The sequence below is a fragment of the Harpegnathos saltator genome, unplaced genomic scaffold (assembly GCF_003227715.2).
Source record: "Harpegnathos saltator strain DR-91 unplaced genomic scaffold, Hsal_v8.6 scaffold18, whole genome shotgun sequence".
NCBI lineage: Eukaryota > Metazoa > Arthropoda > Insecta > Hymenoptera > Formicidae > Harpegnathos > Harpegnathos saltator.
The window spans coordinates 1,511,765-1,536,723 of NW_020229961.1; the positions used below are offsets into that span (position 1 = coordinate 1,511,765).

At 50.3% G+C, this 24,959-nt stretch overlaps 1 protein-coding gene across 4 annotated transcripts in view; it reads right to left on the reverse strand.

The window, feature by feature from the left end:
- Positions 1 to 1,526: 1,526 nt before the first annotated feature.
- Positions 1,527 to 24,959, reverse strand: part of LOC105182610 (trehalase) — a 40,405-nt gene continuing 16,972 nt past the window's right edge. For 3 of the 4 annotated variants that reach the window (XM_019841118.2, XM_025297499.1, XM_025297500.1), the window contains exons 2-7: positions 17,244 to 18,033; positions 10,138 to 10,920; positions 9,509 to 9,642; positions 8,027 to 8,580; positions 7,469 to 7,719; positions 1,527 to 2,717 (exon numbers count right to left, since the gene is read on the reverse strand). In XM_019841118.2, coding sequence (XP_019696677.1) covers positions 2,573 to 2,717; positions 7,469 to 7,719; positions 8,027 to 8,580; positions 9,509 to 9,642; positions 10,138 to 10,920; positions 17,244 to 17,383 — 2,007 coding nt within the window. In that variant the 5' untranslated portion in view covers positions 17,384 to 18,033 and the 3' untranslated portion in view covers positions 1,527 to 2,572. Of the gene's footprint in view, positions 2,718 to 4,428; positions 7,276 to 7,463; positions 7,720 to 8,026; positions 8,581 to 9,508; positions 9,643 to 10,137; positions 10,921 to 17,243; positions 18,034 to 24,959 lie in introns of those variants that run through there. The other variant, XM_019841119.2, reaches the window with a different exon arrangement.

Here is a 24,959-nt window from a genome sequence, read left to right on the forward strand (position 1 = left end):
AATAATCTCTAATAATAATAATACGACAAAACAATGCAATATTTCTTCCTTGGCACTTGATCAAAGTAACGCATCATGAATCACGAGTCGATAATCCTCAACGTTGACATCACGTTCACAATTCGCACAATTACATGTAAACACGAAGGACGAAGAAAGTTACGAAAGTGAGCTACAAAGCGACTCGATGCACTTGACCCACGCTTGGCGATCCGATATAATATCAAGAGATTTATCTGATTGACATAGTTCAAGAAATGAAAACAACGCATCTGATTATCTACGGCGGACATTCGCGGCTAATGAAAGCTCTACAATGTGTCCTTCACAGACTATCGTCGTCGTTACTTAATAAACGATGATTCATTCAATCGAGACGCTTTACCATTCAGTAAGCTGCCTCCTTGAAAATATACACATAATAATAACAATGATAATGATGACGATAATAATAATAACAATAATAATGATGACGATAATAATAATAATAATAATAATAATAATAATAATAATACTAACAAAACGAAGTAAAACCTAAATCCTACTTGATACTCGGCATCGATCGTCACGGCGATTGATAGCCGTGGTGGCAGGCTATTAACAAACGACACTGTACCGGTTTTTTCCGATCGGCCGATTGATCGTTGCGCAACGTTATTTCGTCCGCGAGAATCGCGTGCTTATCGGTATCCCTTGGCTCACTTCCGCTCGCTGTGATCCGCGCAACCGCGCGGGCATGATGGACAGTCTAAAATTATGGCAGACGGCAATAAGAGCAAGGATCACAGCAAGCATGGCGCCAGGCACGCTATTTATATATATAGTAGAATCGCCGTTCCTCCGCGAGCGGAGGAAGCAACGCGTAACGACAGAGAGCGGTGTCACGTGCAAATGCAAATTAGAGATACACATTCGTCACGATCTTCCGGGGCATCTTTCTTTCTCCCTCCCTCCCTCCCTCTCTTTCTCTCTTCCCCTTCCCCTTTAGGATAAATCTGTTGTCTACGAAAAAAAGCCTCACTTTAATGCTAAATCAAAAACATAAATATCGCGAAATCATGGCTGCTTCTCCGGTCGGTGAGTAAAACTAGTTGAGCGCGTGAAAGCTCTTTCGAAGAATCGGCAAAAGGAACTTTCAACCAACTTTACACATCGCAAAGTCACTACATGTCGACGCGAAATACGATGTCTCAAGAATGACGGCTAAAACTGTCATACGCGGCGCGCGCGATTTATCCTGCGCATGTTCGGTGCGATCGTCGATAACGCTAATAAACGTATACACGTACTCGTTTATAAAAATATCAGCAAAAATACAACATTTCTCGTCAATAATTTATCTGTATAGTATCGTCAATTGTCTACATTTACCTACGTAATAGAAATATATACATAAGTAAATAAATAAATAAATAAATATTTCATTACATATATATATATATATCTATATATATATATATGTGTGTATATATATATATATATATATATATATATAGAGAGAGAGAGAGAGTATAGTATACATATTTATTTATTTATTTATTTATCTATTTATAGTGATTATTTCCACACTGCAAAATATCCTGCAAAATATCCGACAATGTTCCTCCAGTATAAATTGCACGCCCACATCCATACACACATACATACAACACGCCTTTTCTTCCATTGTCACTCGCACACACACACACATACACACCATTTTTTCCCTTCGTAGTCACCAATATCCGCTAAATAGTAGAGTCCATCGGCCTTACCGCCGCAGCTTTTTTCTTCTCAACAGTCACTTGTCCCCTTGTATTTCCCCCTGTATTCGAGAGAACTTTGAACTTTCTACTATGATTGCACACCCGTCTCGGACGACGCGACGAGCGAAATCCCATTAATCCACCGTTCGGCGTTCAAACGCCCCTACGAATTACAACTAGAATCCTGCTAGATCGCTTGTCTCGGTGTCGGACCGCGCGCTCTTTTCTTCCGCATTACGTTCATCTACGCATCCCGGCGCATCTTTCCTTCAATCGCGCAATTTCTATCGTCCTACGCTCTTCTCCTTGTCGCACGTTGAGCGTTCGATCAGACGGAAGCAGCGAGAGTCAGAGTCAAGAGACTCTCTTCTTTGGTCATACTTCCTCTCTCTCTCTCTCTCTCTCTCTCTCTCTCTCTCTCTCTCTCTCTCTGTCTTCAAGGCGCGGTCGAGCGAGCGTCTCGACCGGAAGTGCTCGTCATTTTCGTAGGCTGGAAAACCTTGCCACGACGCGACGCCGTGGCGTGCCGTTCCCTCGTTGAACATTTGCGCTGCGCGCCGCCTTCTCCTACCACCTTGATCTTCCACCGGGATTTTCGCGCGCCAGTCAGTCTCGTTCTCTTCCAGCTGCGAGGCAGCTGTATCCTGCACGATTACACCGAGATTGCGCTACGTCCTCGCACCATCCTGCCTTAGCGCATTCTCCTCCTCCTCCTCCTCCTCCTTCGCTTTCCTCGACACGTCCGTCCGCACGCGCGCTGGAGCGCGTGCATTACCTTCGTCCACTAGTCAATTAAGCGAATCGACCGTCTAGACAACGAGCGATCATCAATCGCTGTTCATGTCCTTCAGCTCGGTGTACGCGATCCGCTTGCGGAACAGGTTGCCGCCGCTCGACAGGTCGATCTTCCTCTGGTTCGGCATCGTCGACGGCCCCGGCGCGTAGTACTGCCGTCTCTTGTAAACCACCATCCTGCGAAAGAAGAAGAAGAAGAAACAATCAGTGAATCGAGACGCTGTTCACACGATCTGCGGTCGCTTCCTCGACTAACGGGACGCGCGAGCCGCGGGGGGGCACCGCGATATAACGACGATACAATTCTTCGCGTGTACAATAGTGAGTCTCGCGATCTATGAAAGACGAGGATCATCGTGTGTCGTGAGAGTAAAAATACCCGATTCCCGGAAACTATAAAGGTGTGTGATAAATCGTCCATCTACGTGTCGCTTCGTCACGATAATCCCGAGCGAGCAGACGCTTCGCTCGCGATTATCTCGAGGTCTCGAGGGAGTTATCCGCTCCTGCGAAATCGCCTCTGCTTTGCTCAGACAACACTTTGCCGGTTCCTGTCGGACGATTATCGCAGAGCTGTCCGAGGAATCGGCGGGGCGTTATCGCGCGACTTATTATTTATCACCGTGCGAGCAAGATACCGACGCGTTATCGGAACACGCGGGAATTGCACCGGCCGCAGTTCCCCGATCATTCTCCTCCCCCATCTCGCGTCGATTCGTCTCCTTCAAGGCGAAGCTACGAGCGAGAAACGTCGGCTCGAGCGCGTCTACCGCTCGGAAATCCCTCACGTTCCTCGTTTTCATCCGCGCGCCTCCGTCCGCGCCTCTCGCTCGTTGCGGAATTCTATCGCGCGTATCTCTATCGATACGCGGATCGGCCGCGGCGGTCGGTCCTTGAGCCAGCGCGCGATCTAATGTCGACGGGAATTCTCGCAAAAAGCCTGAATAGCGAATGCAGGCACGCCTACATCACGTGTATATGTTCCACCGGCGGCCATTCGTTTCCTCCTCTTTCTCTGCGCCACGTGCTCGTGGCTGGCGCGCGCGCGCGCTGCACAGCACGTTATATCGACACCTCCACCACCTTCAGTGGTACCGATGCTACACGGAGCCAGTAGCCTCGTCGCATCACGACCAGTTGCGCCAGTCAGCGCGTTGTCGCAGCACGTAGTGACGAGCCTAGAGACCGAAACTCCAAAGAGTCGGAGAAGGCCGACATGTACCTCTCCTCCCCGGGTACTCCCCGTAGCTCAGGAGAAATGAAACTCGTTTTTGTACTCGACGAAACCTGGCCGCCGGACCTTGGCTAATTGGCGCGCCTCAAAGTATCCTGCCGGAGCGGACGCCAGCGAATCAACGGGAGCTCCAACGTATTTGGATCTCCGTGTTGCTCCGACAAGGGACTGTCCTCAGAGCCGTGTCTTTTCACGGAGGAGGGGTCTTTTCTCGTCGCTCTCTCGTGGAGGCTTGTATATTTTTTCGCCATCTTTTCTCCTCCTTTTCCTGAATTCTTCACTCGCCCGTACCCGTCTTACAGCCTGCTTGGAATCCTCCGGCCGCCGGTACGCGCCTTTTAGATCATCCTGTATAGTCATTACGGGCTTGACTGTTATCTGCGTAATTACTCTGACGGCAGGCTAAGCACCGTCGAAGGTGCGCTCGCCGCCGCCGCCGCGCAGACGAAAACTTCCATTTGTGGAATGATAATTACTGCAACAACGAAGAGGACTTGAATATCCCGTATTCCATCGAGAGTCGCAGCAGCAACAAACATCTTTGGCTCATCGACAGTCTCTCTCTCTCTCTCTCTCCCTCTCTCTCTCTCTCTCTCTTTCTCGCGCGCGCGCGCGCGCGAATGCTTCGCTTAAAAATATCAGTGTATTCGCATATAATTTGTCATTAACGTTTTATTACCAATACTATCATGTTTCTCAACGCTCGTCCTCGAATCCAAACAATCAATTCCTCTTTTCTCGCCGAGGATCGCATGTCCATCCACACGCAATGCCACGCAAAATTACGTTTACCTCAGCGACGCCGTCGATCGACTGCTGGGTTGCCTTTCGCTTATAGCTACAAGTGTAACTGTACAAACTGTATTAACAAAGTCGGCCCGCGAGTATATATATATATATAACGTCCCCCATTCCCCCGACACATCCGGTTGCGCGTCAGCAAGACACGGACTTACCAAACCTCCCGGAACGGAACGAAGTGTCTCTATTTGCTATATATCTTAGCCGATCTAGTTCCAACGAGCGCACGCGTCTGGGACGTCTTTCTCTAACACGTTAATGTCGTTAATACGAACGAGAACGAGAACGAGCACGGTCACTACCTGCCTGCGTGCATGCATGACGTTCTCGCCTCGGTGGAAGTGCGTTGTTGAAAGGACGGGTGTTACATGGACACTTCGATTTATTTATTTTATTGATAGTTATCGCCCAAGGAGGTGGACTCGGATGCGGGGAGAGCATGCGTCGCGCGGACACTCGCGTCGACTTTACTGTACGGTTCGCATCGCGCGACATACCTCGCGCAAGCATGCCTTATGCCTGAGAGACTCTCGTCTACACCGACGGTGTATAACAGGTGCAAAGAGCGACGAGGGGGAAAGAAAAAAGAAAAAAACGTCGACTGAGCCGGTGCATATCGTTCGGAATGCAGAGATACAAAGCTAATTAATCGGCGGATTTGCCGATCCTGCTTGGAGAGCGATTCGATAAACGCGAATAAATTATACAAAATCCTGCCGAGACACGTATACGCGAGCTCGCGCTCGACATTTCTGCGTTCTCTCCTCGAGGACTGTCGCAATCCTCGAGTTTTCTCCCGTAAAAATACGTGTCTCGTTCTTCATCGGAGAATCTACTCTCAGCGCGATCCGAGGAATGGGCGCGACAGGACAGTTTGCGAGATCATGGTATCTCTTTCTCTCTTTCTATATTTTTTTCTACCTTTTCCTAAATATATATTTCGCTATATAAGTGTACGTATATATATTATCGGTGCGTCGAGGCCGCGCTTGCTGCGACTTGCCGCGAGGCGGCTGAATCGCGAATGGACAAGAAAGAATTGCTAACACGCGTCTAGGCGACAATCCGCTCGAATCGGAGGCGGACTATCCTTGTCACTGCGGGCTGTCGACGGCAGCGTTATCAACTAGCCCATCGCCGGTCCATCCGTCAGCGTTATCACCGCTCTTCTTCGGCTCGCGTTCAACGCTCAATGCCAACCGTCGACTCACTGGTCCGGGATCGTGCGTTAAGGTACTTTTCGAGCGACGGACGGGGGGATTCCCGAGGTCTATCGGTGGCGAGGTTGACAGCGACGATAGCCCCGCGCGATCTTCGATGTCGCCGTTGCGGATTCGTAAAAGTAAGCTAGCTAGGCGCATCTAACTACGCATAACTGACTAGATGAGTCCGCTCTTCTTGCGGAGAATGAGGAGGAGCGGAATCTTTCTCTCGTTACATTTCTGTTGATCCGTGACTAATTCCGCCGAAAGCGTCGGTGGTCCTTCGTCTTTCTTTTCGCTCACACGAGGAACTCGTTTGTCCGACTTGTCGTCATCTCCTGTGCGGAATGTATCCTCCACGAGAGATGTCGGTTCTCTCGCTCTCTCTCTCTCTCTCTCTCTCTCTCTCTCTCTCTCTCTCTCTCTCTCTCTCTCTCTCTCTCTCTCTCTCCTCGGCTTTGTATATGTATATACAAGTGCGACGTAATAATTTATCTAACAGCTAATAATACTAGTAATACAATATTCGAAAGAGCGAAATAGCTAATTTCAATACGAAGTAACGTACATCGTCGGCTCGTCGCGTCGGCATCGGCTAAATTCGAGAATTCGTCGACTTCTCTCAGATCTGGAGCCAGCCTAAGAGTAGCTCGTGTAGGCTCCCGCGAGAAGGAGAATGCTATGAACGTAATTCGACCAGCGAAGTAGTTCGTTCAAATGATCACAGAAACGTCTTTCGCGACAGCGCACGTCTGATGGAACGATTAAGTAATTAAACGACGATTGTCAGACAATGATAAATCCTGTCTACGCTATTCGTCAACGAGAAGGGCCACGAGGAGATCCCTGAAGAGAGGAAAGCATACGTTGCGATACGTTTGTAAAACATACCTGGCAGCATCACACAGTCCCCCGACTAATCTAATCCGGAGATTTCGATCGAGCATAAAATCGCGAATAAGAAAGGGATCATATAGGCGAAAGAAAATGAGAGATTCGTCAATTAGATTAGAAGAAGATTCGTGCCCCTTCTGCAAGGAATAATACTCAAAGTATCACGGCGTAATTTCTCGGCGAAGAAATGTCCTTAAAAAATATATATGTGTATAATACTCGTATATGTGTATGTACGTATTATCCTGCGACTTATGAAATATCCTTTGGAAGCACGTGTGGCAAGAATAAAAAACACGACGCTCGTCGTTTCGAGGCTCCCTCGCGTGCGTACTCGGAGTCTCTTAGAAGTATCCGTAAGAAGATCAGTGCCCGCACTTGCTTCTATTTGGTCCCTTTACCCGTTACGCGATCTCTTCCGCCGATCGTCCAGTCCAAAACAAAAATCGTGCAAACTGGACGCTCGAGGCGAGAAGGACAAAGATATTATTCGGATCGACCTCTGGTGTCGATCTCTCTCGAGACCGGAAGTATCTACCGATCGACCGATCTCTTCGAACCTTTCACGAATAATATCCTAGCTGACTTAGATCACTGCGGATATCTGCAACAGAAAGCAGAGAGGGAAAACATTTCTCAGTGCGTGCGTTCGCATGCGTCGTCGCCGGTGGCGTCAATCAACGGGAAAGACTTGGATTGTAGATGTGATGAAAGAATACACACTCAACCATGACGCAGTCAAGTCTTTTCCGTTCCTTCAAAACGCTCCCATCTCGCCGACTCGACACTTACCTCACCCTATAAATCCTGCCGCTAATGATATGATGATAGCTAGAATCCCGCTCAGCATCTTACCAGCTGTCGAGACGACAACCTGCTGTGGTGCCGCGTTCTCGATCACGTCGCCGGGCTTGAAGTAATCCTCCGCGGTCAACCTGTCGCCATACTTATCCAGCAAATCCATAACGACCCCGTTCGACCAGCCGAAACCAAGCTGAACTTCGTACTCACCTCCAGTACCGTGGCCGCCCGAGACAGTCGCGTCGTACTGCGAACCAGAGAACACCAAATTTTCCCCTTCGGATTCCGCATGGGAAAAAAATCACACACAGATCGTCCGGACAGATTGCAACGAAAAGAAAAAATCTAAACATCCGAGAGAAAAGGTTCAAACATCGAACCCTTTTCTTTTCGATCAAAAAGATCTTCCGAAATTCACTGATCGATTAATCGAGTGACAGACAAGTCGATGTCATAATTCTGCGAGAATCATCCCAGCGCGCGAGACGAAATGTGCAAAATCCTCTCTCTCTCTCTCTCTCTCGCAGTCGAGCGAAAGTTCCTTCTTAAATTACCTTCTCATACATATTGTGCGTCTCGTTGTAAGCCTTGTAGTTGCTGCGGACCCACTTCTCGCTTATCTCGTAGGCCAGCCGTTGCGCCCACGCGTCGCCCGTGTTGTTCAACGACATGATGAAGAAATACTGCAGCGGCGGCCAGGCGTTGGGATAGTCCCACTGTTCGCCAGAGTGCTCCAACGTGGTCGGTATGCCGCCCTGGTTCAGCATGATCTGATTCTTCTCAAGATACTTGAGCACCTTCGACACGTAGTCCGCCTTCTTGGACGTGTCGTAGCAGTCGGTCCAGAGCGGCAAGATATTGGTCGGATAGAAGTAGTCGCGCTTGATGTCGTTCATTATGTCGTAGTCCAACCAGGCGCCCACCTCCTCGTGCCACAACACAATCCTGACCGCTTCCTTCCACTTCTCGGCTACGTCGTCGTAATACGCGCCCTTCGTCTCGTTGCCCGTCTGACGATTGTACTTGGCCAATAGTCGGGCGTTCCGATATATTATGACATTCAGGTCGACCGGGATGATAGATCTGGTCTTGAGATTTGTCAAGTTACCTGGAATTCGTCCCGTCGTCAGTCAGCCTTGCGACCTCTTCCTCTGGCGTGAACTCGAGAAAAGTGAACATTTTCTTCTCGTCGCTTGCAAAAACGTCGACTTTTTTCACGAGTTCACACTTGAGGGAGAGATGATTCACGATCGTCTCCCAACTTGTGTGTCTGATGTCTTTGTTCGACGTAGAGATGAGCGCGAGAGTGCTCCTCGAGCGTTACGAGGTAATTAAATGTACGGTCCGAAGGATCCGACCCGACACACACACACACACACACACACACCACGATATCCCTGATTTCGCGAGAATGAATTTTAGAGTATAGCCGAGCCTCGAGCGAGGCTTTCACTCGGCGAACGACAGGCAGGCAGAGCCTTGACGCGCGCGCAGATCTCATTGAAGATACGCCGATGCGTTTGATGTGGAATATACAGAAGAGCGCAATAATTGCGAGTGTACCGCGCGCGCGTGTAATACGTCATTATTGTTATCGCCTCGGTACGACACGTGTGAAGAGAAAAATTACAAGAATCACGACCGAAAAATCGCGCGAGCGAACAACAATCAGCAGACCCGGATGGCCGTTTTAATCCGCGTGGAATCTGCGCTTCGAGAGAATATCGCTCCGATTGATCAGCACTCGCACGCGAGACATCTGTTTCGTTTTTATCGCGAATGTGAGACGCGCTTAGCACGGCGATTAGCACGGCACGTCATATTTCGTTGTCATGACAAAGTTGTCGTCTTATCCGACGATCAGAGCTGTCTCACGCGCGCACCCACACATACACACACACACGCGATATAATATGTTTGTTTTCATTCAACGTCGCGCGCGCTCCACGCAGCCACGCAGAGAGGAGGTGGAGGCGGAAGAAGGGAAGAGGCGCTTCGTCGCGCGGGAAATAATCGCGGGGAATAACAATAATTACCCTTGTTGGTGCCCTCGTACACGAACCACCGACTGGAAAAGTCCCAGCCGGACTCGGCCGCCGTTTTCAATTCCGCGTAGTAATTGTCTTTCTCCTCGGTGGTTCGGAAACTCTGGCCCGTCAGGTAGTCCTCCCTGATCGATCGAGTCGTGAGATTAAGAAAACAGCTCGGAGCTCGAGAGCGATGAACAACGGATCTCCAAGAGGACGAATTCGATCGTGCGGATAGAGCGCGGCGCGGGTAATTTGCGGAACAGAAGGAACAAAGAAATTCGCCAAGCACCTCGGCGCTTAATGCGGCAATAATTGTTGTGATAAGCGCGGCGCGCTTATCACAATAACGCGAGTCTCATAAAAATTAGTGTCCCTCTTGCGCCGCGATTATTCCGTAATTTACGAAAAAAACTTTCCGCTTCCACTTCATAATCGTAATAATGACCGACAAAAAAGAAGCTGACCCCCTCCCTCCCCGCCTGCCTCACTCACTCTGCCGGGTCTTTTCAGAACGACAGACCCGGCGGCTCCGTTTCGACCGGGCAGACCGAACCAATCGCGTCATCGAGAGATCCGCCTTGTCATCGTCTTCGTCATCGAGATCGTTGCCCGATCGCGGGATCGCGACGACTCACTTGTAGGATTCCGGCCGCGGGCCCGACGACTCCTCGTAGTACCTCGCCAACGTGTAGTTGACGCCGTCCCGCTCGACGGTCACGGTGCGATTGGTCATCCAGAAGTCGAACTCCTTCTCCAGCAGCCAGAGATTCTCCCGGAGCCAGGCGTGATCATCGGTGCTCTTCAGGTACTCGTCCACCATCGGTATCAGCAGCGGCGGGTGCGAGCGCATCTTGTAGTAGACCCTGCCGCCGTTCGGTATGAAGCCGAGCTTGTCGACGATCGACACGAAGTTGTCGAGCATGCCCTTGACGGTGGTGCGCATCTCCGACAGCAGCAGGCCCTTGATGATCCAGTACGAGTCCCAGTAGTAGAATTCGCGGAACCTGCCGCCGGGCACGATCACCGGGTTCGGCACGTAGATGATCGAGTAGAGCTCCTCGTTGATCCGCACGTCCTCCTTCATCTTCCTGCCCAGCATCTTCCAGATGTCATTGAGCTCGGCGGCGAATTTCCGCAGGTCGTTGTCCTCGATCCTGCGCAGAAACGCGGGACTGGCGGTCCAGTCGGCCGGGTCCCAGTCCTCGAACTCGGCGCCGGCCGGCTCGAACGTGTCGTTGAGGAACTTTTCGACCTGGTGCTTCTTGGGCGGATGGGCCACGCTGTTGATGAAAGCGCGGAACGACGCGAGCGTCTCGTTCGGCGGTCGCTTCATCTTCATGTCGACGAAGTACTTGGAGTCTTTGTACACGGCGGCCATTTGTACCGTGTGCAGCAGCTCGCCGTAGCAGTACACCTCGCTGGAAACGCCAGGGAATTGCGTGTGTGTGTGTGTGTGTGTGTTTGTGTGCGGGCTTCGTCGAGACTCGGCGAGCACCCTCGGTCTGAACGTGTTATCTCGGCTGGAGCCCTTCTCGCGCGTCTCTCGCTGTTCCATGTCGTTCAACACCTTCGAAGGCATTCAATTTTACAACTTCACATACGTATGGACATTATAATTGAAAGAATTAGATACATACGTATTTAAAGTTACGAATTGTAACGCGACGCATTCCAAGGGCGTTTGGAACACGACGAGAAACGTGTGGGAAGAACTGCAGTCAAGTTGCATGATCAGGTATGAAAAAATACACTTGGGGAATTGTAGCGAGAGGAGAGACTTGTTGCTACGACGATGGTCTCTCTTTCGCATGGGTTGGCAATGACGGGGTGAACTTTTTTATGAACTTTGCACCGCGCTGAAAGAGGTCTCTTAAGGAAGCGACGATTCGTCAGCTCGCTGGTTCACGAAGAACGGCGGACAGAAAAAAAGAGCCTTCCGCTGCTCCTCGACCGGTTCCTCGCGAGAACTGAAGATACGCTCAAGAATGGAAAAATAAAAATGAAAAAATTATAAAATTTTCCTCATTAATCATCTTCGTAGGCATGATGTCGTTGGGCCTTGGAGTCTTCTCTCATCGCAGCGCAAAGCGTCAAGCCTGCTCGAGGGATCGCTGCGTTGAACTTCGAAAAGCGTTCAATTCTGCGAATCCTTCATCGTCCATGCTCATTAGCGATAATAAGCACGACGATAAGGATCCAAGCGAAGCGCGTAAAAGAAGTCAGACGCACGTTTAAAACGACGGTAAAAATTCCGATCTCGCGACCTCACGTCACATTTCGTTTATTCCTACAAACCGCGGGACGCGGGAAACGGTATCCCAGCTCGCTCCCGGAAACACCTCTTCAGCAGGGCCGAAGATGAATGGATTAGATCGTTGCTCGATAAAACGAACGGTCTGCTCAAGCGGCTCACACGAGCGAGTTGTGCGTTCGCGTAATTATACCGTATGTCGCGAAGAATCTCGCGAAAAAGAGAAAAAAACGAAACACTCCGCTGCGATCGCTCGAAAATGACGAAGGGCCTGACGAGCGCATTTGTCGCGGCTTTGCCGAAGGTAGAGATGTGCGAATCAAGAATTTTCATGTCGAATCGAATCGAATCTGCGAAATTTCATTCGAATTCGAATTCGAATCGAATAAAATCGAATCGAATCATTAAAAAATTTAACATAAACATGCAAATAATGATGGAAGATTTTAATATGAAAGGAAATATTGATATTGCAATATCATCTTAAAGTAAAATATATATTTAAATAATTGAAGTAATTTATAATTAAGTTATTAATTATAGGTTAAGTTAATTACGAGTTAAGGGTTCAAGCATATATAGGCCCAGATGGCCCGTTTTGTAGCTGATGCACGCAAACGATAATGTATTTGATTCCTAATCTAATGTAATTCGATTCGAATTATTCGGATTCGAATCGAATTACATTAGATTTGATTCGATTCGATTCGAATAGTTCGCACCGAATCTCTAGCCGAAAGCATACGACACGCAATCGCTTTGCGTTTCTTACGTGGAGTGCGTCAGAGACCACTGCAATTAATGAAAGAACACTGCGATGGACGAGGCGCAAGGGGGGAAGGAGGAAGCAGCTCACTGCACGCCGCGGAGAATCGGGGAATCGCGTCATGATGTGAACTCTCGTTCACGGCGCGATCGGACAAGTTACGTAATCCCGCTCATTTCGAAACTCGCGGCGATCGCTTTCGAGAGATCCGCGCGGCACAAAAATCCCGGAATGCGCGAGCGACGATTAGCGCCTCCTCCTTCGAAAAATGTGCCGTTTCTCGTTGTCGTCCTTATATCTCGTCTACAATAGAAGTCATAAAGTCGTAAGTCGTACAAATTGACCAATCGCGGTCGATTATTTTTCTCTTACCGGACTATGATTGGTCAACTTCTACGACTTACGATTCTACGACTTCTATTGTAGACGAGGTATTAACGTACGTCCTTAAGCGCGTAACGCTGGGGAACGGCGTCTCACTCGCTCGCACGCTCGCGATCAGATTTTTCCTACGCGCTGAAAGCCCGTCGCTCACGTCGCGATCCGCGATCGGCGCCATTATTCTTTCCTCGTTATATATAAACGAAATCACGTGGATGATCTGATCTGCCGCTAGAGCAACAAAAAAGAGAAATATAAAGCGCGTTTTCACGAAGATTAGACCGTAATTATACGACACGACGGTTTCTTGAAATAGACGCGCACGCACGCGTGAAATATTCGCTGAAAGTCGCGTGTTTATAATCGAAAGTCGTGCGCGATGACGATCGTACCCGAGTGATGAAATTGCACGCGTTGTTCTGAAAGTTTGAAAGGAGATTATCCGAACGCGCGTCTGTACGCGACAAGACGAGAGAGAAAAGGACTGTATTTCAGTACTTGCGTCACTTGGCGAGCGGTGCGTTTCCGCTACGTACGCTACGATCCTCGGTGGAAATACGCGGTATAAATTTTCATCGACACACACACACACACACACACGCGCGCGCGCGCGCGCGGTCGTCGCATCGTCCAATTTATCAGATTCGGCATCGCCAATAAGCACGCCGATTCTCCCGGCGTGAGCGCTGAAAAATCCCGTCCGCAGATGCAATCCGTTTTTCTGTATATTTTTCGCGTAATTAACTCGCGATCCGATCGGAAAGAAAAATGAGAAGAAGAGATGAGACATTTTATTGTTAAATAACGCGCGACGCGCGTTTAATTGCGCAATTCGGGATATTTCGTACACGTACGTCGACGTGGAGTGCGCGGCTGGAAAGTTGCTCGTGGAAAAAAACCGCGTCGCGAATGCCGATAGAAAAATTATCAAGTATCATCGAGAAAAGACGCCCGCGGCACAAGACGACCGCTCGCGCGCACGTGATGCCGGCAATGTTCTGTATTAATTATACGCTAAATCAATTAATCAACCAAACGCGACGCCGCGTTGTGTCACACGACCGCGCGATAATCGCTGATTTATTCAGCGACGTGTTCATTCGACGGTTCAGCGACGTTTAATATTTATAAAAGGACGTTGGTCTTCTCTCTCGTCCGATCGAGCGATCGGACTCACCAACGCTTCAGCGCGAGGTTGCTCCCTCCCTCCCTCCCTCTCTCTCTCTCTCCCGCGGAAATCTCTACGAAACAAATTCCCCGATTCTGTCGTTTAATTTAATCTGCATTAAGCTTGATTAAGTGTGATTGTCAAAGCCGAGCCGAGCGTGATTGAAATCGGCGAGAAGCGCGTGAGGAGAGAAGTTCGGCCGAAGTCCGTCCAAAATTTCGATCCTCCGCCGACGCGCCGTTCATCCTCGAAAACGAATCGTCGTTACGGTCTTCGCCTGATTGCGTTACTTTATTTTACGACGTCATTCGGAAGATCTCTCCGGAAGGATCAATTTATTCCACGAGACGCGACACTCTCCACCAGCTCGAGTTCGCGCGCTGCGTGCGCGCCTTCAATCGCGATTCGCATCTCGAAAGCTCTTTGATTGCGAACGCACGGAAGGACGCAGGGGAAACTCGTGCGTAGCGGAGACGCCGTTTCCGCGGAGAACGCTTTCGCAAAACAGCTTTCGGCGCTCGCGTATCGCTGTAATCATCGTCACGCGCTCATCGGGCGCGCCTGTTAACCGAACGTATCCGGAACGCGTTATCTCGTCATGCGATCCGAATCCCCGTAGATTAATTCACGTCGCGACACACGTTTGTATTGCTCGGCAAACACGTTGCAAGACGCTGCAAAGCGTCGAGAAACAACTCGATCTCGCCAGATACGTTACCGAATCTCGAACTGCGCGCGCCGGCGAATTCACCGCCGCGTCGTGCTTTTCCGTCGCTTCAGAAAATCACCGTCGCGTCTCTCCGCGCCATGAGGTTTTTCGTCATGAGAGACGCCACAAGACACGCTCTGCTTCGGGCTGCCTTTCGCGGAAAATCGTGGAAAATTGCGACAAATCGCGAGGCGAAGTGAGAGTGTCACGACGTCGTTTCACTCGCGCGTTTCAGATCGAACAAACTTGTACGTCATATGTTTTGCGTCAATTAAGCCTTAGCCCGAGACGCCGCGCTCTAAGATCGCGTTATTAAGAGCTTTACGGGGTGCGATATCATCCACGGCGCGGATCTTTATCTCGCGGCACTGCCGTCGTCGTCATCGTCGTCATCGTCCAATTTATCGCGCGGGAAAGCCATAAGTTTTGCAACGTCAAAGTCTCGCAAGCGGCTAAACCGCGATTTTCCGCGATACCGACACGCGGAATACGCCAAGAGTGCGGCGAATAAAGCATTATCGTGTCGGCGCGTTACATTTTGCTCAAAATGTAACGCACCGACACGCGGCCGGGACTAAAATTAGAGCAGAATTAGCATGAGAAAGATAAGCCTCGATTAGCAGGACAATTAAATCGGCTCGAGTTCCGCTCGCTTTTTTGTTCGCGCGAAGACGTCTCGGCGATTCAACACGACGCGACGCGACGCGACGCGGCCGACGAAAAGTCTCGTCAAGAAGATCGTCGCGTCCCTCTCTCGCGAATGCGCTCGTGAATCTACATTATTATATATTAGCATATCGAACGCACGCATGCGCGCGAGCAAAGGTCACGTCCACTGTACTTGCGGAACACGCTAATTTAAAGCCCAACTCGCCACGCGCCTGCTCGCGCGCAAGACAAAGTTCATTGCTAAGGTCATTTCTCTAACCCGACACTGCACCGCGCGCGCGCGCGCGCGCACGTTGATACTTAATAACACCGCGTGCGTAATCTCGCTCAATTGAGAGCGATACAAATTCCTTAGCGCACGTCACCGAGACGCGAACGTGCCGCGAGGATTGAGCGCCGCCGCGAGGCGGCCGGAAAACCCCCACACATTTTTCCTTCTTTCTCCCGGCGCGCCGGGCGAATCTGCAATTTATTCTTCGAACGTATTATCGCTCGAGGAAAAATAGCGACGACGACGATAACGAGCGCGATTAGAATTAGAAAACACTAGCTTCACGTGCGAAAGACGCAGGCGATGAGTTCGAGAAGCCGGTCGACGAGCTGCCTTTGAGAGTGGACCGCCGCTAATTCCCCAGCTTCTCCGCGCGCGCGCGAGCACCACGTGTTCGCGTCGGCGAAGAGCACGCTCTCGTCCGGGTGCTTGGACCGACCGGGGGAAACGCAACATGACGTCACGAGGTGGCTGTGACTCGCAAATCGAGTCGCACGACGCGAGTCTCTCGCGCTCGGTCATCAAATATGGCATCACTCGCGGCGACGCGTTCCCGGCGGATCGAGTATCGCCGACGAGGCGCAGCGGCGCCGAGGCAAGGCCCCCCCCCCGCACCCGCCAAAATGCCCGTTATCGACTCTCATTAGTGTTTTTCCTTCGTTGCGCAACGCGCGCGCGCGCGACCTCCCGCAAGCGAGATCACCTCGATGCCCGACGTCCGGCTCGCCGAGCGATTAACCCCGCGTTAATCCGCTTCCGCAGAGACTACGACCACCGGTGGGCGAACGCGTGCGATTACTGTGATACGAAATTCCGCGATGTTACGTCGCGCATCGCCGACGCTACGTAACCGCGCCGCTGAACGGACGTTGGCGTCCTCGTGAGCCGAAACCTCGCAGACCTCGCTGCGCCTCGTTACATTTTGCAACAACGACGCCGCTGATAAATGCCGCGACGACGTCGACGTCCGCACCGCGTCTCGCACCGTCTCGCGCGCTGATGGAGACAGATGGTTCCGCCGGGCGGGAATTGAACGTGCCGAACGCGAGAAACAAGGAGGAAAAGGAGAGACAATCCAAACAGCCATTGGCGAGACACGCTCGCTCGCGCGCGAATCTCCGCAGACCGCGCGGATGGCCGCGAGGACGAGACAAAAGGATCACGACGACGTCGAGTCGGCCGAGAGGAGACTCAGGGCGACTCTCTCTGTCGCCCTCGGAAAACGTCGCGGAAGGCACGACGGACAACAGCGGCGCGGAAGACGAATAGACCGATGACACACGCGCGCGCGCGTTGTGTTATGCAACTGCAGATAACGTTAATTGCGCTTCAATGGCTAAATGTCAGTTGATAAATTAACGAAGCGACTCGCTGCTGTCTATCGCTCGACGAGTCGGCCGAATCGCCGAATACGGGAAATGCAAAGCGGAGGCGGCCGGTGGCGCTTTTCCCGACGCCCCCAGCTTGTTTCAATTTTAGGGGCTGAAACTCGCTCGCTCGCTGCTTTTCATTTGTGAGGCACTTACCTTGAGCACGGGTGCGGTTTCGTCGTGCCCGGCTCGTCCGCGACAGTGGCAGAGCTTTGTAGAACGATGAGGAACGTGAGGAGGAGTGCAGCGTTCAGCAGGCGATACGTCAAAACGGAGCATGTCGAGACCATGGCCATGTTCTTAATTTTTTTTTTCGGCGCGTTTCTCCCTGCGATTAATCCCTCTCTATCTCTTTCTTTCTCTTCCCTCTCTTTCTCTCTCTCTCTCTCTTTTTCTCTCTCTCTTCCCCTCCTCCCTCTCTTGTTCTCTCGTTGTGCGAATTACCGGGTGAGTGTGAGCGTATGGTCTGTTTAATCGTTTCCTTCACCTTTTTCTTTCCTTCTCTTCAAAGTTTAGAGACTAGTGCGATATGTAAAAAAAAAAATGAAAACAATAACGACAGATATAGACACGATGTTACTTTGTATGTTACTACGTGTGTATGTGTTGCTTTCCCTCTTTCTCCTTCCTTCTGTCACCCCTTCACTCTCGTTCCAGTGACAGTATTTCCTTCGTCTTACGGTTCTCTCCCGTATCTTATCGGTCAGGTTTTCGACTTCTTCTCGTTCCTTTCTTTCTTTCTATTTCTTTCTCTTCTTCAGGCACGGCTCGACTCAACAGTCTCTCGTGCTTCGCTTTTTTTTTTAGCGAAAATACGAGGATGATTGCGCGGGATGATCCTTAAGCGAGTGACCCTTACTTTTTCGTGATCGACTTCGGATGCGGGCCCACGGATTTTCGCAGCCGGCGCGGCGGTTTCAACTCCAGAAACGAGGCCACATCTCCCCTGCAAAACACAAAGTGCGAAAAAGACACGGTTAAAAGTGTCGATAGTGCCAGCTGTATCGCAAGAAATAAGATATAATAACAAAGGAAAAATAACGCAAGGAAAAAGCAAGAGAGAGAGAGAGAGAGAGAGATCAGAACGAACTGATGTGCAATGCACAGCAGATACATGTCAATTAGCGATTGCAAAAGCCCGAGCGGCGGTTGAATAGCATGAAGAACGGCGCTCTTCGCAAATGGAAATGCGGTATTACGCATAATAAAGAGAGAAAAACGGCTGCCGCTGACGTATTTTTCATTTCAAGGAAACGCAACGATCCACGCGGCAGCAGAACTCGTTGCCGCGTGTCGGCAGATCGATCGGATCGATCTTGCCACGGGCTCTCATTAACTAATTACGGCCGATGCGCGCTTGAATAACGCCGTGCATCCGTGATTCGCGAGCTACATTAAAATAATGAGATATGCTGCCGCGGCTCGGCGATAAATACATTCCGCTGCGGGACGTCGCTGATGTATAGATCGTGCCGATCGCGTCGGCGTGACGATGCCGATAAAATTCGCGGTAGCGAGCGTAATACGCGCGATTATGCGCGCTCGAAAAGCGGCCATTTCGACGGGTAAAATTCTGACAGAAAATGCGCGGCTCCGCCGCTGGCGATTTCGCGTCTCTCGAGTCGCGCGAGACGAAGGAAGGAATTCTTCGCGCCTTCTTCGCGAGTCGCCGAGCCGAGGTCGCGCGAGCGGCCTTGAGTCATGAGCGACATTTTGAAGAGCGACATGCACGACCGCCTGGAACGGGCAAATATTTGATCAGCACGAATTAATATATCGCGCGGCGGTGAACAATTAACAACTTTGGTCGCGTCGCGCCAGACACCTGCCCGTGCGAGCAAACATCGCTTCCGCAGAGCTGCGGAAGTTCCGCGAGTTCCGCAGGAGCGATCGCGGAAGCCTCACTCGGTGCGAGTGTGACGAAATAATATACACGACCGTGAAAATAATAATAGAAGTAACAGTAAGATAAAAATAGCAATAATAATAATGATAATAATCGACATGCTCTGGAGAGCGAACGGTCGATAAAAAATAAGAGGGAACGGTATACTTATAATCCGTCGATTTATGTAACTTCACACGACAGGTCTTTGCGGCGGAAGCGTCAAGCGTTACGCTGAAACCGCCGTGGAAGTGAGACTCGCGATAACTTGGAAGCGCGCCGCTGTGTTCCCCCTGTTATTTGTGAGACTGTCGAAACGTACGTCTCCTCGCGTCGGCGACGCGTTCGTCCATCTGTTTATCGGTGCAACAACTTGAGCAATACCCCGAGCGGATCCCGAGCTTCTTGGAGCTCGGTTTCAGCCAGCGAAATTGTACGCGCCGCGCCGGTTCTTCCCCGCGAGCGAAGGTAATTCGCCTCTCCGCGGAGGCGAAATCGGACTGCTCTCGCGCGATTAAACTTTCGCTGCGACTTCAGCGGGAGATCTCCGCAGATTCCATCTTTCAGCGAACGTGACCGCGCGAAGATCGCCCCTTTCCATCTTCCCGAAAATAAATCGGACAGAGAGAACCAAGTCTCATGCAAATCTTGCCGCGTCAACTGCAAATCGAGCCGAGGAAGAAGCCAAATATCAGCACTCGTGCGAATAATTAACGCCGTGTCGCGGCCGCTATCAGCGTATCGCTATCTCTCGAAAATTTACTCGCGTTTGCGGTAACGCACGTCAACTGGCAAGTTAACAAACTGCTATAAAAAAAGAAGAAGGCCAGCAACGGGCGTAGCTTCCGAGATCAAGCAACATGCGGCAGCCGTGACCGATTATTCGCCGGTCGCGAACGGCGCGAATCGACGAAGCGCGGAATCGCGAATCTGTAGTTTAGCGTTAACGTTACAACGATCTCTCGTAATCTCGCGGACGACTCTCGCGGTTTAGATCAGAGAAAATATCGCGGAATCGCACGTTCGACTCGAGCTGCTCCCTGCGAATCTTATCTACGATCGAGCGACTTTAAGCGAATGATGGAAAACCGCGGATAATCACCGTCCACGAGTACCTAGCGATTAATATTTCTCTCTCCCCCCTCTCTCTCTTTCTCAATTACACGCACGCACACACGCGACGCGCACGAGTCAACCTTCGCGTCAATCTTTCCGGTGTTCCGGCTGAAAAGTTTCACGTAAAGGCGCACCACTATTCAGCCGAGGACGATCTTTTCTCTCTCTCTCTTTCTCTCTCCCCCTCCCCATCTTTCGATCGCAAATCTCCACAAGACCCGAAGACCACCCTCCGCCGCTGAGATGAATCCCTCACGAGAAACGAAACGAACGCGGGTGGATGCGAAAATCGCGGAGGAAAGGGAGAGACTTAAGCGCGAGAACAGGTGGAGAGGGAGGAGGTGAAGGAGGAGGAGCAGGAGGATGACAAGAGAGGGTGAAGGAAGAACGTCGGAGGAAGGCAAGGACAAGATACGCCAATGCACTAGCCTCCACGGCGACGACGACGACGACGACGACAACGACAGCGACAGCGGCGATGGCGATACTGGTGGTGAGTCCGACGTCTCCTCCTGCTGCAGGATATCTACACAGTACAGCGCGCGTCGTGCGACTGACTCCCTCATCTCACACGGGTCGCCTTTTAAACGGCGTTACGTCACAGCGCGTCAGCCAAGCCGCGCCTCCGACGGCGCGCTCGCTTATTGGCCTGCCGTGCGACACACACCCGCCGCGGTCTTTTAAACGCGTCATCGTCGCGATTCCCGCGAACGAGAGAGAGAGAGAGAGAGAGAGAGAGAGAGAGAGAGAGAGAGAGAGAGGGGAGGGGAAGAGGGAAGGAGAAAGAGAAAGAAATCCGGATGAGATCGGAGAGTGTCCGATGTTGACGCTGTTGTAGTTGTTGTCGACAGCCTCGAACACCGCGCTCTCTGCCGCGAACGCGTTTGATCTCGGCCTGTGCGTGCGTTTCGACGAAGAAAAACGAGCCCGTCGCGTACAGACGACCGGACGACAATGACCGAGGGGAGGTTTCGCCGCGCCGGCGACCGTTCCGCCATGCGCGCCAGATTTTGTTCCGAAGGTCGATGCTTGCGTTTTCGTTTTCGCTCCTTATCGCTGCCGACAAAAGCGCGATTGCGACCCGACGCGGAGGATCGTCGCGCGGTGGACACGGGCTCGTTCTGCCGAGTTGCTGAGTTTCGATGCAGAGGAGCTTCGTGCGCGGTGCGAACGCGCAATGTATCCACACGATATGTATCTTTATGTCATGTCTTGGTTTCTCGGTAAAAGTTTAGAGAGAGACATAGCAAGAAGACTGATTAGACCGACGTGGCTGTGGTGGTAACACTCTCGCGGTGCTCTCCTGTACCGTGCTCTCTCTCTCTCTCTCTCTCTCTCTCTCGATAATTTCAAGTATTCTCTAACGTTCCAGGTAATACAAATCAAGGATATTATTACAGTTTCCTCGTGGGTGGGAGAATGTCGCGATGCGAAAGAAACTGCGAACGCGACGGTCCAACGCGGCGATCCTGACGTCGTCGCTGAATTTACCGCAATTTCTTCGGCTGATGGGGCCTGTATGACGTCGATGGTTGGCGCAAATAGTGAAAGTATGTGTCGCGAGGAGGTGCAAAATTATCGCGAGAACCTTGCATGTTTCGTGGGGGAGAGCGACGGCGAGAGAGGGGAGTCTAAGAATTAATCGAGAAAGAAAGAAAAAGAGACCGCAGCTGCCTGCCGCACGGAGTGATCGTTTAAGGAGAGTGAGAGTGAGTGAGTGAGAGAGAGAGAGAGAGAGAGAGAGAGGGAGAGAGAGAGAGAGAGAGAGAGAGAGAGAGAGAGAGAGAGAGAGAGAACGTTTGCCAATCGTTTGACGGAACGGAGTATATTGCTAAATTCGCGAGTAGCCGTGACAAAACGATCGCGTTCGTTTCGTCCAGGTAAAAAGTAGGTCATATGCAACGGTTCATTAAAAGCAAGCGAAAATATGTCTCAAGGCTGTATGCTATCGACTAGATACGAAAATAAGATCAATTATACCGCGACAGTCGCGCGCGAACGTCGCGTCGTAAATCGACGAAGCGACGGTCTATAAAAAAAGTTGGTCGATTCCGATCTGGCGTCTGGCGATCGCACCGCGTGCGACAGGACGACACGGTGTCGTCACGCATCGATTGTCCGCCCGTGTCATCGTCCATTTTATTATAGCCTACGAGATGTTCGGATCGCGCGCGCGCGCTGGGAACCAAGTGCGAATCAAGGCGAAAGAAACGCAAGAAATGTACAACGGCGCTCCAGAGTATCGCTTACGTAATCGATACTTAAGAGCGTTACATAATGCTCTTTTTACAATACCTTGAATTACCACCACGGGCGAGCTTTCGACCCGAGTGTTCTTCACGAATGAGTAATTACCGGCTGTATTATATCCACGAGCGCCGCGGCGTGGTGCATAGGTGGTGCTCGAGTGCGCTCGACATTCGTCCGCGATTGTTCGCGCCGTGCACAGCGGGCCGTTCGGAGGATAAAGGACAGCAGGAGGATAAAGGACAGCAGGAGGATTCGAGCGTGCGAATGGTAGGACAGCACTTGGCCGTGGAATGCAAAAAGGTGCGCGCCTTTGTTCCTTTTCTTTTTTTCCCTCGATACGCGCGCGCGCGCGCGTGCGTGTCTCGGTGCGATCGAAAATTGCATTCTACTTTTATAGACTCATCGCAAACACTCGCGATAATCCCGCACGGTATTGGCTCTGCTTGCCAATACTATCGTCTTGTAATCTTATCGTCTATATCGAATAAAGGACCAATACGTACAAAAGATCCCAGTCCGAGGGAGTTAAACGAACTCGATTTAGGGCTCGTGCGTGGCGGACCGATTTGTACTAATTCGTAAACGTCTCAATGGTCGGACACGTCCACTTGGAAAAAAAAAATATTTACTATTTATTTTAACAATAATGAATGAAAGTAACAATTATTGTAAAAAAAACTCCAATATCTGACGACTAGTTGGAAAAAATATACCCAATTTGATATTTTTGTGTTAAAATAAAAATTAATCAAATAAGTATGCACTTATGGTTTGGCAAAGTAATGGTCAATTAAATTAATTAATAAATAATTAATAAATTCATTAAGAGGTAACATCTTTATTTATATTATTTTCCGTTAGCACATACTAATTTTCTAATTGCGGTCAGACACTGGAACAAATTACACTGAGAAAAAATTGTATTAAAATTAAACAAATATTTGTTCGAATACGACTGTGAATACATTTATTTAAATTAAGCAGCATATTTTCTAAAATTCAAGAAAAAATTTTACATTCAGAGAGAATCTCTGTATCTCATTCTAGAAATTAGTCGCTTAATTTGAATAAATTTATTCACAGTCGTATTCGAACAAAGATTTGTTTAATTTTAATACAATTTTTTCTCTGTGTATTTCCGAACATTGGGCCACCACATATTTCAACTGTCCGCTCGCTGGTACATTAATGCGCTTCATTACTTGTATAAATATTTCATTAATGATAGATATATACGTTGGTTTAAATCATTTTTTTCCCTACTTGAGGGAATCTCAAGTTTTCGAATAAATGCAAATATTTATGGCAAAACTATTCTTAATATTATATATTGTATTTTTTGTGACGATCTACGCTTAAAAGTCCGGTTACTGGGACATTTACCTTACATCCTCGTCCGAGAAACACGCCTGGCGCCGAAACTACTTTAGCGAGATTTTAGCGAGATTAATCTTGTTTCTCAGCCACGGCGTACGTAGAAGCTGGCACGCGAACAATCGCTCTCTGTTATTCCCGAATACTGCTTTTCTCGAATTCGCGATGTCGAAACCGCTTTGGACCGCCGCGACGCGAGACGCACGCCGCCGAGCGGGTTGCGCAAACGCGCTCTTTCCTTTCCGGCGGTGGTGCCTCCGCGACGACGACGACGACGACGACGGTGATGACGAATAGAGGCGACTATCCGAAGCGACTTCGAGTCTCGTTAAGGTAAACCGTGCGATCGCTTGTCGTAGCTTTTTACGCGTGGCAACGGCTCGATCCCGCGGCGGTGTAACATTGCAACGTGCAGCATGTAACATTACTTTCCGTTGCGTCATGCGCGCGGGCCCCGTGCGAATTAACGTGACGCTAAGTACGGGCGTCAGTCTCGTTTATCCTCGACAGGTGTGCGGCCCGACGATGTGTTTTATCCCCCACGCCTCAAAGGACCCTACTTTTCCTCATTCTTGCGTGACGCCGCCACCGCCGCTGCCGTCTCTGGCCGATTAATGAAACGCATCGAATAAGTTTAAAAACAACTCGTGTGTGACCGATTCTCTCTTAACCGGAGATCAGATCGAAATTCGGTTGTAGCGGCGGACAAAGAGTCCTGCAGCCAATTTTTCTCGATTACCTCGACCGAGTTTGAATCCTTCGAAAGCGATTGGTGTCCACAGGCAGCTGTCCTCAGCGAAAAACGCTTGCAAGCGTCTTCATTCGTCAATACCGTGGCGACTATCGCTTCGTAAGGATTCAAACGCAGTTTGGACGAATATTTCCGGTCGCGACATCCTTCTTCGTCGTTGAATTTTCGTCCATTTCGTCGCACGAGCTGAAATGCGTCTTTGCGCGGACGCAATCCGACGCGCCGTGACGCCGTCGCGGGCTTCTTAACGGCCCAGCTCCGCTCCTCGTCCTGCGGCTAATCGAGCGCGATGAGAAGATCCCGTGTAATTAAGCCGACTCAATTCCTTCTCATCGACAAGCTATCGCGAGATAACGCGCCGAGTCATCGGTTAACATCGGTTTAGAGGACCGGCATTTTTCTTTTAAAATTTGGAATTTTTTTCGCAGAAAATTTATATATATACAGGGTGTCTTAAAAATAACGGAACCCCCGGATAACTCGGCAGGATCAAGTT